This window comes from Protopterus annectens, chromosome 1.part1 (assembly GCF_019279795.1).
Source record: "Protopterus annectens isolate FY-2018-M chromosome 1.part1, PAN1.0, whole genome shotgun sequence".
In the NCBI taxonomy this organism is placed as follows: Eukaryota; Metazoa; Chordata; order Ceratodontiformes; family Protopteridae; genus Protopterus; species Protopterus annectens.
This window is the reverse complement of record NC_056726.1, coordinates 1838984891-1838999469: the sequence shown is the minus strand read 5'-3', so window position 1 is coordinate 1838999469 and position 14579 is coordinate 1838984891. Positions and strand designations below refer to the sequence as shown.

General features: G+C 35.4%; 1 protein-coding gene across 1 annotated transcript in view; it reads right to left on the bottom strand.

The window, feature by feature from the left end:
* Positions 1-14579, bottom strand: part of LOC122812698 (tissue alpha-L-fucosidase-like) — a 381978-nt gene that overhangs the window by 131050 nt on the left and 236349 nt on the right. Inside the window, exon 4 of the mRNA XM_044084827.1 lies at positions 2375-2480. Within this exon, the coding sequence (XP_043940762.1) occupies positions 2375-2480 (106 nt within the window). The remainder of the gene's footprint in view (positions 1-2374; positions 2481-14579) is intronic.

Sequence of the window (14579 nt, the reverse complement as noted above, 5' to 3'; positions counted from 1 at the left end):
CACTTCAAGTGTGAAACTTAAGAAATTTTGAAGATGTGTGCCAAAGGCATTCTTAAAACTGAATCCACTGTAGACAAATCACCTTGAAATGAGATCAGGTGGTATAAATGATGCAAACAAATATTCAACACAGAAAATAAACAAAACAGTTATAATGACAAAGAACACTCCCGTGCTTGTGGTCAAAACTAAGAGCCGAGCCTTCATCTAAGTAGTCTCAGAGCCATTTCTTCTTTTTGTCACTTACCACCCTATATCAAAACTGCTTCCTGTCCTTAACCCAGTACTTCATATCCTTTGAAGGAAAGCCTTCTATACAATGTACCCTCCAAGTTTAATCTCCTCCCACCACCACTTGCCTTTTCTTTTCTCACCCTTTCATTTAACATCTGCTCACTTATTTTCTCATAAATTGTGTCTCATTTAATGTTTTTCAACATTAAGAAATGGTCCTACCACCAGCTACCTGTGTGTTCTTCTTGTTACCTTTTTATTACTTCTCTCTCTTCTTTGCATCCCTGTCTCATACTTTCTACTCTTCTTCCCTCTGCATGCCTCTCACACCTTTTCTCTGTTTTGTCCCCTTGGTATCTTCCTGTAACTATTCGAATTTGCCTCTCCTAATCTCTTCATAGCTCTCTATGTAACAATATGTTTCTATTCATGTACCATAAGCCATCTTAGTCATTATGGCTACATCTTATCCGTAAAGCTCTGATAAACATAACTCCATTTTCCATCCATGTTTTGATATTAACTGCTTCACGAACTAAATGTTGTAGCATGTTCTTACAGTGTAAATATATACTCCGCATATCCTTGTATTTGTAAGTATGTTTTGTTATTCTTGTGTAATCTTATTCACCCAGGCTGTGCCTGTAAATGGTCCACTGAGATCAGTGCAATACCTCAGTACAAAATGCAAAATAAATAAATACAAATAACTAACTAACTAAATAAAATCCCTTCCACTTTTCAAAGTATTCAAATGTAAGCCTTTATCCTCACAAAAAGGGCCCCTCTTTATAATCTGCTTCTCCTACTGATCCTCATTTTTGGCTTGGAGATCTGCATGTGGCTGCTTTTTTAATTTATTTGTACAGTACTTTTCACATTACATGGTGCTTTACTCCTCTAACTGGAATACTTATACACTTAACTCAACTTGTTATGTATTGCACTGCTCACTTCTTTCATATCCAAAAGGAATATTAGGAAGTGAAATCCACAATGTTTCTCCAGGTAAAAACAACTCAATTAACTACTTTGCACAAGAGAAAATTGTTATATCAGATTACATTTCAGTATGGTGGCTGAATGTTCAAGATATCTGACTCACAGTTCTAGGGTCCAATCTCCAGTCAGTGTGGTGTGTGTGTGTAGATAGAGTTTGCACATTATCCCAATATCTGTCTGGGTTTTCTCTCAAAATTCTAGTTACCTCCTGTATTCCAAAAACATGCTGCTTCAATACATACTGCATCTACCCTTGCTCAAATTGCCCAAGTTGTGGCTAGAAAGGGCCCATGGTTACGGTTACCATACGTCCGGGTTTCCCCGGGCACGTCCTCTTTTTTGGGCTCCTGTCTGGGTGGTTTTTGAAAATTCTGTGATTTAAAACCCGGACAAATCACAGAATTTTCAAAAACCAGACATCCCTATTTCGGAGTCTTTCCTCCGCTTTGTTTTTTTTTTTTTTTTGATTGGCTCATATACCGGTTTATGAGCCAATCAAGAAACGGAACTCTGTTCAATATGGAACTGCTTGATGTTCCGCATTGAACAGAAGAGGGTCCACTGTATGTGTTTTTGATTGGCTCGTATACCGGTAGACGAGCCAATCAAAAAGCGGAGCTCTGTTCAATGCGGAACTGCTTGATGTTCCACATTGAACAGAAGAGGCTCCGCTGTGCAAGGTTTTGATTGGCGCATACGGACCAATCAAAAATCCCTAAACACGGAGCCACTTGTCTTTAATTCGGAAATGCACATGTTCGTCCTCTTTTACATACAACAAAATATGGTAACCCTACCCATGGTGGCCAAGTCACTTAAGTTAAAAAAAAATGAATAAATTAAATAAGATTATAATAAATCACAGCTAACACCAAATTTTCATGGCATGAATGGTGGTTAAAATAAATGTCCAACCAAACCAATGAATTCAATGAAAACAACATGCAATGAGCAAGCCCCCCCCACACACACACACACACATTTATGCATACAGACACAATGCTTTTCAAACAGCAAGTCTCAAAAAAAAAAAAAGATGCACTGATCAGGAAGGATAATTTGCTTTGTTCTGTAACCTGATATTTTAAAGTATTTTTACAGATACTAAATGGAACCCCCATTTCAACAGTATCAGTACCTTGATAGGACTGTCATTGTACAACCATGCCAAAAACTCTCTTGAATGCCAGTATTCTGCCGGGCCTTCCCAGTCTCCATCTGACCAAATGAGATCTGGCTTATACCTGTATGCAAAGGGGAAATAGAAAACATTCATGTGAGACTAAGATTGTGGAATGATTCGTTTTTCACAAAATATAAACATCACAGTGCTTTTTTATAAGATCCTCTTGAATGAAAACAAATACACTAATTCAAATATGTCTACTAAAACTTTTGTTAATTATGGCCAAATATGCAGCTATTGGATTGTACAGCTAAATAAGAGTCTTATTAAACAATTCAATACATTTACAAACATTTTCATCTTCTGGTGCACCTGCCTAGTACAGTGTGTGGAAAATGTAGTAGTGGATAATAGAAAAGTAGAAGTTCCTAAGTCAATATCATTTCCTTTCTCTCTGGCTACTCAAGAACCTGTAGTAAATGACAGGATTCTGTTCCCACTAATATAAGCTGAGATGGCTCTCCAGACTGAAAAGTAAATTGCAACTGTCCCTAATTTCTAGGGATGTCCCTAATTTTGTATCAAAATTTTTCTTCATCCTTCCCAACATTGGAATTTATTTATTTATTTATTTATTTTTTAATAGAGAAAAAGGTGTTGGAATGTAGTTGGGTAATACTTGTAATTATGACATTCGCAGACTTCTTTTACTTCAGAAAATGCATGTTAATTCACTTCCTCCTTTTCAATCAACATTTAAAGTTTATGCTACCGGTATTTAACAACTGCTCCTAATTGGGGCCTTCTTCTCTAATTATTGTTTTCTGCTCTTTATGACATGCTATTGGAGCTTTTCTCCCCAGGCCTCCACTGAAAATGGATATGTGTCCAGTCAGACTTTCCCGGTTAACAAATGTAAAATAAAAAATAAATAAATAAAAAAATTAACTCTATTTCTAGAGGTAACAGATTGAGAGCCTTGTGCCTGCAGGAGTAAAGAATTTCAACTTTCACTCATCAATATATCTCCACTTTTTGAAAACTGTTAATAGATAGAAAATTTGATGTTAGAGATCAAGTCTCAAAAGTAAGGAAGGAAGATATCTAAAACTGAAAAGATGAAAATAGCTATTGTAATGGAAACTGTTGTTTCGATCGATGCTCCAGATCAGGACAGGGAAGAAAAAATGAGGCATTTTCTCATTTGGCTGTGAACAGTACAGAAACATTAGAGAAAATGTTAGTTTCATGTTCTTACACCACAAACATATAGATTATTGAAAAAAAAATATTCACAAAAGTAATAGAAAAGAGATGTCTGACTAGGCTTGGCCATTTCACTTTTTTATTATTGAGGAACAGCAATAAAACAGTTAGCACTGCTGCCTGATACTGTCTGCTTCTACTGTTCAGTTTGTACCATGGTTATGTAGAGAGTGCGCATATCCTCCCCCCTCTATCCACAGGAGTTTTTTGCGGGTGGTCTATTTTCTTCCTAGTTTCTAAAGAAATGCTGTGCATACACTACTGCTAGAAGGAGTGGTGTGTGTGTGTGTGTGTGTGTGTGTGTGTGTGTGTGTGTGTGTGGTGTCCTGTGACATACTGGCATCCTATCATTACTTTGTTTGCACTCCACAAAGAAAATGTCAGGAGATGTTTCAACTCTCCTACAATCCGGAGAGCACTGAATAAATAGAGTACTAGAGAGTGCATTCATTTTCAAGAAGGCTATACCCAGACTATTAACTGTTTTGGCTACTTCTGCCCTGTATGTATAAAGGTCTGATTCTCCAAAGAGGCTGGACATGGTCTTAATTTTTCAGAGAAAAATATTGGGACAACTACCATTGTAAATATGTTTATATTCTACTAACCTCAAAGCTAAAGATATGCCAAGTCATAGTTCCCAATAGTGCTTTTAGAGATTGTTGTTTCTCTGCATGAACATTTCAATTACTTGAAAATATCATGTTCAGGGAAAAGCAAACAGCTACTGCATTTAACTGTTAGAATATAAAAGCACAACATATTCACATCAGCACTATAAAGTGCTTGAAAAGAAAGGCCCAAGCTTGTGTGTCTGCTAAAAGGTATAAGGTATATTGGATAGGCATCTTATGATCCTTATGACTGCTTGCCTAGTATTGTTCCTATGTTCCAGTGTTACAATTTTATTTATTCTGTATTTGCCATGGTAAGAAAAGTGAAAATATGCATGCTTCTCATGAAATGAGCCTAAACTATATATATAAAAAAGAGTTGTGTTTCATTGTGTTCCTAAAATGTCAAAAATCTAGTCTCATGTCTTTTCATACGTACATACTGCTCCATCAGAATACACCCATTATGACAAAATGGAACAAGGATAGTGAGGAAGTTATACAAACCATCTACAAATAAACAAACACGCTGCAGTTTTCTTATGCACGTGTCCCCACTTTAAAACATTCATAATGCCACTGAGAAGCCAGAGAAGGGCCGTTTTATTCTGATCAACAGACAGCAATAGTCAGTCACTTTTGTACACACACTACCTACTACTCTGCAAAAATAACCACTTTCTAACATTGCACACCACAGAAGTTTAATTGTATTCAAATGAAATACATTGCTGTGGCCAGAATTTCTTTCAGCTTGTTTCACACATACGCACATATACCTACACACCCAGACACACAATGCGCCCACAGACATCCTACCCACCAACAAATAAAGCTACTTTCCTACTGTATACACTTCTGACGTTTTGACTGTGATCAGGTGAAAAAACATACACACTAAACCTGCAAGAAAAGGTATATTAATGGTGGTTTAACGGTTCCTAATTAAATGTATGTAAATAAGTAAAGGTAATGTGTCAGTGGTGCAACAGGTAGCATGCTCGTCTTTGGTGAAAAAGGCTGCGAGTCCTATTCCCACACCAGGCAGATGGACTCAACACTTTAGTGCAGCATAAGGGGGATGCTGCTCTCCTGACTGTGTCATCGTTCAGATGTGATGCTAAACTGAGGCCCATCTGTCTGAGTTGGTGATAGCTCAGGTGGATGTAAAAGATCCCATGGTTCATAGGTGCCTAGCTGTTTACAAGGCTAACAACCACAAGGGCCTTTTTAAGCCTAGCCATGCATCTCAAATCTCTGACCAGTTCTGGTACCCTTGACAAGTGTAAGCAGGGGCTAGGAAGGTGAAACATTTACAAGCAGGGGCCTGGGAAATGAACCAATTATATTTAGAAGGTATCCTGGTGGGCCCACTGATGCAGTGTTCTTTGCCTGAAAGGAGACATAGGTGCCAAACCATTTCTGTTCCCCATCCAATTGTCCAAGTTACACTTTGGATGAAGAGACATTCCTGAGAACAGGTGGTCTCTGGGTTATACACATGTCTCTCCAGCAGGTCCTATTTATATCATAGGCAAAGTTTAAGTCTTTAGAATGGGTAATTCTGGTGCCGTTTGTTTTTTGGATATGCAGGAGGTCCATGAGAGTGGGGTCTAATAATGCATTGTATACCAGGCATAGATCTCCTATCAAAAGTCAATAGGAGACAGAATACAGAAATAGGACCTTGAGGTAGTCTGCCACGGACATGTTACTTATGTTCTGCATTCTTTTTGTAAGGAACCTCTGTGGATGTTCCAAAAGTTGGATACGCCTAGTTAAGTACACAACAAAGGGGTCACTGTACTCAATGATATGCTGAACACAGTGGAACAATGACTTCCTTGGACCTAGATATACCTTTATCTATAAGTTGCACAACATAGAATGATTTCTTCACTGGTGTAGACATGTGATGGTCAAAGGCTAGAATACTGCCTGTATGTATCCCCAAGTCCCTGACTACTGGATCGGCTCCAAGGGGTGTGTTGTCAATATGATAGTTTCCAGGGTGGATGACTTCCCAAAGGATACTATTATGCATTCTTGTAATTTAGCTTTAGTCCATGGCTCTGACACCAGTTGTTTGCCTGTGTCAACCCTTTCTGGAGAAATTTGTGTCAGTGGGTGATTCAATGACAGCTTCTAACTTGCAATCATCTGCAAGTTTAGTCAGCCAGAGGCCACTGACATTGGTCTTGACCTCAGAGAAGTAAATGAGGGACACCGGTTGTGGCTGGCCTCTGAAGAAGTGGACTCCCCAGTTCCTGGGTCCCATCTGTGAGCCAGCTGGCCATCTCCCAGGTGACTTAAGGGTTTGTACACACCTCTTAAGTTTGTCAACAATGCCTGAGTGTGGAATTGTGTCAAATGCCTTAGCCAGGTCAAGGTAGGCAGTGTGACCCATTTTGCCCTCATCCATTACTTTTGGTGACCTTCTCAAAGTTGTCCACCATGTTAGGTAGGCATGACCTGCCCTTGATGAAATCAAATTAGGTCGGGTCTATTGCCTGGAGGTTTCCTACATCATTATTGTTTCCATGATAATTATTTCCATGTGCATATGAGACTAGTGAGATGTTTTGGTCTGTAGTTTCCAGGGTCTGGCGATGGTCCACTTTTGTTCAGAGGAATTACTGTAGCTGTTCTCCAGTCATGGGTCACAAAGCCTGTCTGGAGGCTACAGTTAAATAGTAATTCCAGATAGCTTGATAGATCATGTTTCATGCTATTTAGAAGGTATCCTGGTTGTCCCACTGATGCAGTGTTCTTGGCCTCAGACAGAGCATTAAGGACCTGTTCCTAATGATAGCAAGAGGAGCTATATTTGATGGTACTGCCTGAGGGAAGGTTGATGGGAAGACAGGGTAAAGTTTTGGAGCTGAATTTGACAGCCAGTAGGTTTGCTTTATCTTCCGGCTCACTATAGGTGACTCCACTTACAATGAGCTCTGCACACAACTGTGTATTGACTGATGTTGTGGACATAACTACAAAATGCCTTGCGGTTGTCCTTGGCCTAGGAGGCCAAATTTACATCAAATTTGGCTTTGGTGGACTTAATTTGTGCTCTGAGTTGTGTATATAGTTTGACGAGAGTGCTTTTATCCTGCTGGGTGCTGCACCTCCTAATTTTTGCTGAGGTTTTCTTCCTTCTGTTATACAGCTTACTGAGGTTGTGATTCCACCAGGGTGGCTTGTGTTTTGAGTTAGCTCTGCACTTCTTCCTGGTGGGTACAGCCGCCTCTATGCAGCTTATTAACATGTTTGTATAGGGTTTTTGTGAACAGTGTTCTCAGGATTTATGGGGGGGGGGGGTTGAAATTTTGAAAGGTTATTACTTAATAGTAGGAAGTTAGAGTAGTTCCCGAATATTCCATGCGTAGCTGGGGTTCCAGGTTTTATTTCCTACTTCAAAGGAAACTGTTTCACTGTGCGACCTTACCAGAGAAAACATTAAACTAGGGGGTGTGCAGCACTCTCCCATATTAGTGAGGACCAGATCCAGTATGGTTGCACTCCTTGTTGGTGTACTGACAATCTGGTCCAGGGAGTTTGTGTTTACAAAATCTGAATCTCTGTGCCTGTATATTTGATGTCATATACGATTCCCAATTAATAGTGGGGTAATTAAAGTCACCCAAGAATATGGTATTGGGTTGGATGGGGAGTGTTTCCAATAACTTTAAATACATGGCATGGGTTTTCCTGGGTCACAGCGGAGGACCTATAACTTGCAAAGAAGTGGTATTGGATTTTGCCTAGGGTGATTTGAATGTGAAGAAGCTCAAGTGCATTGTTCTGTTTCACTAGCCTTGAGGTATATTTATTTATTTTTAAAAACACCTTTATTGAATTATCACTTGAGACATAAGCAAATTTACATTTATATAACAGTAATCAAACTGTATTAACAAATTAACATGTAAATCGAGACCCTTCTACCTTTAGTTCCTATCCATATTGCAGCTGGTCTAAATCTGTGTAAGACATTATATCCTTGGGTACTCTCTGTGGCTTTAAACCATGTCCCCGTGACTGTACAGATGTTAGCATTCTCTAGGGTGGACAGAACTTCTAGGGAGTAGAGTTTTTTGCTTAGACCCCTAGCACTGAGCAGTAACTCTTTTAGATTATTTGACTTGCTACGTCAGAAGTACTTTCAGTTTAGCATTGCCTAAAAAAATGTACTATGGGGAGGATAATCTTTTTAGCCAATAGCTGAAAGCCTAAATGTGAGAGGTGCAGACCATCCCTGGCAAAGCAGACCATCTTCTACTCATTTATATTACATTCTTTCATTATTACGCATAAGATTTAATGTCCAATTGTGTCAAATGCCTTATGGTCTATTATCATGATTTTACCTATCTGCTCATATCATCCAGATTTTCTCTACCATTGATAATTCTGGACAACCCTTCCCCTTTATACTATATATGCTATCGTCCATACTATTTCCATTTTAGTTTAACATCTCTTTTGTATTATTTCCCTAAAGATCTTATAATCAGTATTATTCAATACTATCGGTCTCTAGTTTTTTAGTTAAATTCATATGGAAGAAGGATGACAGAAGACAAGTATTCCACTACATAATTATTTATACATAAAACCTTCATGTACATTTCATACCCTATTCCATCTGGGCCTGCAGCCAGATCTACATTTACTTGTCCTAATACTTTATCTAGCTTAATTAAATTAACATCCTTTTCCAATTCTTTATTCTCTTCGTCTGTCATTTTTTTTTTACTTTCCATGTAGTTTCACTACCCTTTTTAAACATCCCTTGTACATGTTATATTACACTATTCATAATTTTTCCTGAGTTCCTTCTTTTTATCCTTGTACATTTTTTTTATTTCTCTTAATACACCAACATCTTTCTTTACTAATCTTCTTAAGTAATGTCATACTACTTATCTTTTTCTTTGCAAAAAATATTTACTTATATAACAGCTCTTGTATTTTTTCTTGATTTTATTCATATAATTATTTTCTTTGTCCAAGTACATTCGGTCATTATGTTCTAAATCTTCCAGTACATTATATGCACTTTTTTTTTTTTCTTTTTCTAATTTTCTCACATCATATTGCCACTGTAAAAACATTTTTTTTATATTTTCCCTAAATATCATCCACCATTCAGACCAGTTTTTATAAAATGTTCTCACAATGATATGATCTTTCCACAATTGTATTATTAATCTCTTTCCTTCTTCATCCCATGCTTTCTCATGCTTCCTTTTTATTCTTTTGTCTATTTGTATATGTTTTTCTCCAGTCAAATTGCATCGTGATCATGAAATCCTGTTTCAACTACCTCCTGTTCTCCTATAACTAAATCTTCTGATAGTATAAAATATTCTCTCTCAGTTTTATACATAAAGTTCATGAATTTTTGTCTCAAAATTTTCTTACCACATCTTATAACATCTAACATTTTTTTCTTATATCACTTCCTTTCTTCTTATTCTAAACTCCAATTAAAGAGGCAAGCATATGTAGCGATAAACATGAATATTATAATAGCAGGAGACTAATTGTGATTTAATAAGCATTCTCTTTTTTTTTTTACAATTAGTATAAGCATATAATGTTGTAATTCCATATACTCGTTCTTTTCATTTTAATCTACAATGGTTAATCTTCCCATTTTTGCTAAAGTTACAGCCAATATCTTTACTGTATTTTTACAGAATACGGCTATTCTAGAACATCCCTCATTTCACAAATTCCAGAATATTTTTCTTCCCCATAGTTTATCTGTTTGTAATCATTCTTCATTGGTTAAAAATCTTGTGTCTTATAATATAATTACACTACATCACATGTACTACACCACTCCATTCTTCTTACTATTACTACGGACATTTACAGAAAGCACTCCAAAATGTTAATGTTCCCTTTTTCTTAGATTCATGGTTTCATATGTTCATAGCTAATTACTAGGTAGTTTTCTTAACAGGCTATTTTAAACTTAACCAATTTCCTTCCCAGATGTGAGAATAAAACACTGTACCGTCTTGTCTGTAAGTCAAATACCTTAATCATTACACCAAGCCCCAGTCTTTAACCATATATATTCTTTTTCACTCATTTCCTTTCTTTTTTTATTCTTTACATTTTCTTTTTCTATTTTTTATCCCTTTTACCAATAGGATTCATTTTTCCAATTTATGTCTTCTTCATCACTTATTTCAGAACCTTCTTCTACTTCCTCTATTATTTTTTCTCATCTATTTTTTCTTCTATTGCTACTGCTTCTAAAATGTCTTCTATTTTCTTTTTCCCTACTCATTTCATTTTTGCAATATCCATAAATGCCCAATTTTGCTACATTTGCAACATTTCAATTTACCCATTTGCCCACAAACATAACATTTTCTTTTGTCACAGTTACTTATCAAGTGTTCTTTTCCACAAAACATGTGTTTTGGGTTGTCCCCAGTATTTTATAACACCCCTAATTCCCCTTCCACATTTATCATATTTGGTATATATATACTTTTTTCTCTTTCTATTTTCAACACAATATCACAATCACAGTCACCAGTCCACCCCTTTTATCAAACTTTAATATTGTCAAGTAATTATTTACATAACGCTTTCAAATATGCTTTCAAAGTCTTTCCTTCTACCTCTGTTCAAAACTGTGCACGGATCTTCTTTTTTGGTTCCCTGTGAAATGCTTTTATCACATATAAAGATTCCATGTGTTACAGTCTTTCATTTTTTCATACTCTCCAAGAAAAATTTCCAAAGAAAGATCAGTTTCAAATATGTCACAAAATGTTTCTTTGTTAATAATAAATGTTCTTGCATGCTTTTTCACCCAAATGAGATATTAAATTGGTCCGCACTTCATACCTGTCAATTTCTTTATCTTCTTTACTTTGAATATTTTCTTAATATTCTTCTGCCTTTTCTGTTATTACACTTTTGCCTTCTTTTATTTTCTCCACATACATTTTCTTTTCCAAATCGTCACTATTCTTTAGGATTGTTTCTGCATCCTGCTTTTGTATTTTCGCCATAATATCCTCCCAGGAAATATTTCCTTCATTTTCTAGCTGACTCTGCACCACGATTTCTTTTAAGTAAATCATCTTGTAACCCTTCTGACTGGAGGGCTGTAATTATAAATCCATCATTTGATGACTTACCTGCATCAAACAAGTTACTACACACATCTCTAGTCTCAATATTTGCTTTCTCCTTAATTTTTTTTCACCACTCAGTCATCTGCTCTCTCCATCCATCTCCCTTTTTCCCCAGGCCTCCTTTGTGCCTGGAAGGCAAAAAACAAATGCTCCTCCAAAATGGGTCCTGCTCACAACAATGATGAGTAGTTTTAATCATTCATAAAATTCACATTATTTACACATTTACATATTTAAAATTACATAAAAACATCACTTAATGCATTACCAACTTCTTTTCAAGTATTTTCCTCCACCCTTTTACCCACAATAAAAAACATTTTCTCCAATATTTTTGTTACAAATGTCCATTTTCCACTGCATTTGATCTATTAAGTCTCTCGTTCCATACTGTCCATGTTACATAAAATACAACTCTGTCTATTTTCTTTGCCTTCTTTTGAGACACCACTTCATAATAACCATATTCTATCATGTCCATATTTAACATTTGAAATTTCAAATAATCTTTAACAAAATTATGTTTGCATACTTCCTTCCATAACTCTTGAATTCTTTCACATTAAAAAATGCATGTTCTGCAGTTTCAAACTCTTTACATTTATTACGTATTCTATCCTGTTTACTTTTTTATGGCATATTTGCTTTTACTTGGAATTTACCTATGGACAACCTGCACAAAAAATCATTACATTCTCTTATTCTTTTATAATTTTATATCTCATCATTATTGCTTTTTCTCACTTATTTCAAACTCTTCCCATGGATCAACAAAATAAAAGTATTCCATAATATTAACATGCCATTCTTTTCTATTTTTTTCTATTACATTCTTTTTTATTGTCCATAACACAATCTTGTTATGAAATTCTTTCACTTCTTCATTAACAGCATTTCTAGTTCTTTTCTTCATTCCCATGTGTTCCCATGGTTCCTTATATTTACTATACATTTGTCTCCACCAATTCTTTATCATCTTTCATTATTCCTTTTAATACTTTATACACATTTAAAGACTCTACATGTAAGCTGGATTTATCAATTCCAGTCCCCCCCTTGTTCTTCCTTCAAATTTTAAATTACTCTCTTTACAGGGGTCAATCCCGACCCCCAGATAAATGAAAATATTGTCATTACTTCTTTTTCATAATTCACCAGTATCATATAAATGTTTGCCACAATGTGCTTTTATATGAAAACGTATACGTTTTCCAAAAAGCAATCATGTCTGATTCCTTTAACAACTTTTCCCCATTGCTCATGTTTATATTCACTTCTACCACATGCTATGCATGATATATCTATACACTATTATATTCTACACTTCCTATTATACCTTCATAACCAAATCCTTTACTTTTCACTTTATTTATATTCAAACCAATATTGTTTAATACTATACTTAATTTTTCATTTCTTCCATCCACAATTTATTTTTAGCAATTATTACAATGTTATCAGCATAATTTTATTTATTTTACATTTGCTAACTGGGACAGTCCGACTGGACCAGGTCCATTTACAGTGGATGCCCGGGGAGAAAAGCTCCACATATATTAACAGAAATACTAGAATTTAATACATAGTAGAAAAACTGAGAACATTATAACAGCAAAAATCCAGCTAGTAAGACAGAAAATGTAGAACAGGATACAACTCAGCAGTTGAACAGACTAAATACATTTAGCAATGACAGTCATGACATACATCATGTTAAAATGAAGTACCTGCATTAAAGGGATAAAGAAAATATTGGAAGTAAACAACTGTAGAATTTACATTAGGCAAGTAATAAGCCTTTCAACTTTCCACAGAGCTTAAGCAGTGTTTTTAGGTTATGCATGGGCAAAGCTAAGTGCTTATGAGATGTGATTTTAAAGAGTTTTTGAAGTGTGAGGTGGTGGGGATAGAGGTCAGTGATGGGGGGAGGTTGTTCAGTTTTTAGCAACAGTGTGGGAGAATAGTGCTTTTCCAGAAGTGCTGTTGGCCCTACAGATAAGGATGTGTTACTGGTATTTTATCTCCATTATTTTATACCCTCCATTACTTGTCATTTAATTTATTTCCATAACTACTATATTCATAACTAATGTAAATATCACACTACTGGCTGGACTTCCTTGTTTTATTCCACACTCTATTGCCACATCTTCCCCAATCCAACCCTTTATGCTTAATTTCACATAATTTTTCTCAGATATTGATTTAATAATTTGTAATATCTTGTGACTTATCTTATATGGCTGCAAAATTCTCCATAAAGCTTCATGTCAGATGTTATCATATGCGTTACTTACATCACCTATCATAACATTTACTTCTACTTTTTCTTAATAATCTCATCAATACTTTGACTACAACTCCGGACTTCCTTTTCTTTCTCTTCTAAACAAATTTTGATCATATAACATTTCCATTTTATATTGTACTCTTTTAGCTATTATTCTCATAAAAATTTTATATTCCGTATAATTTAACGTTTTACGTCTCCAATTTTTTTATCTCCTCTTTATTTCCTTTCCTAAACATGAATTTTACCACCCTGTACAAATTTCGATGTACTTATTCCCAGTTTCCACCCTGTACAAATTTCGATGTACTTATTCCCAGTTTCCATCCATTCATTCATAATTTGTATAAATACCTTTTTTGCCAGTCTTCCATTTCTTTATATATGTTAAATTCAGCCACTGCGTTAGATGGGATTGAATATATGTTAATGTCTTTCATAATCTCATTCAATTCATTCACATTTACTTTTTCTCTAAATATTCATTATCTTTTTTATTAAACATCTCACCATTATAAATTTGTTCTAAACACACTTCTCTTTTGCTATATAATTCTAGTGCATAGCACTGATTTCATATATTCCTTCTGCTTAAAATTTTCCCTTTATTTTTTTAATTCTCTTTTCATTCTTCTTCCGTTATTTTACATAAATGTGGTGCAACCTCTTTTTCCTTGCAAGCAATATTTTTGCTTATATAACAAATTAATTTTTCTTGATTTCTTTCATATATTTCATCTTTTTCTACTAAACAATTAAAAACTATTTACTTAATACACTGTATTCCATATCCCCCTCATCTTTTCTTTTACACATATAAAAACATACTTTTTTATATTTCTTTTTAAATAGAATCCACCAAATAGTCCAATTTTCTAAAA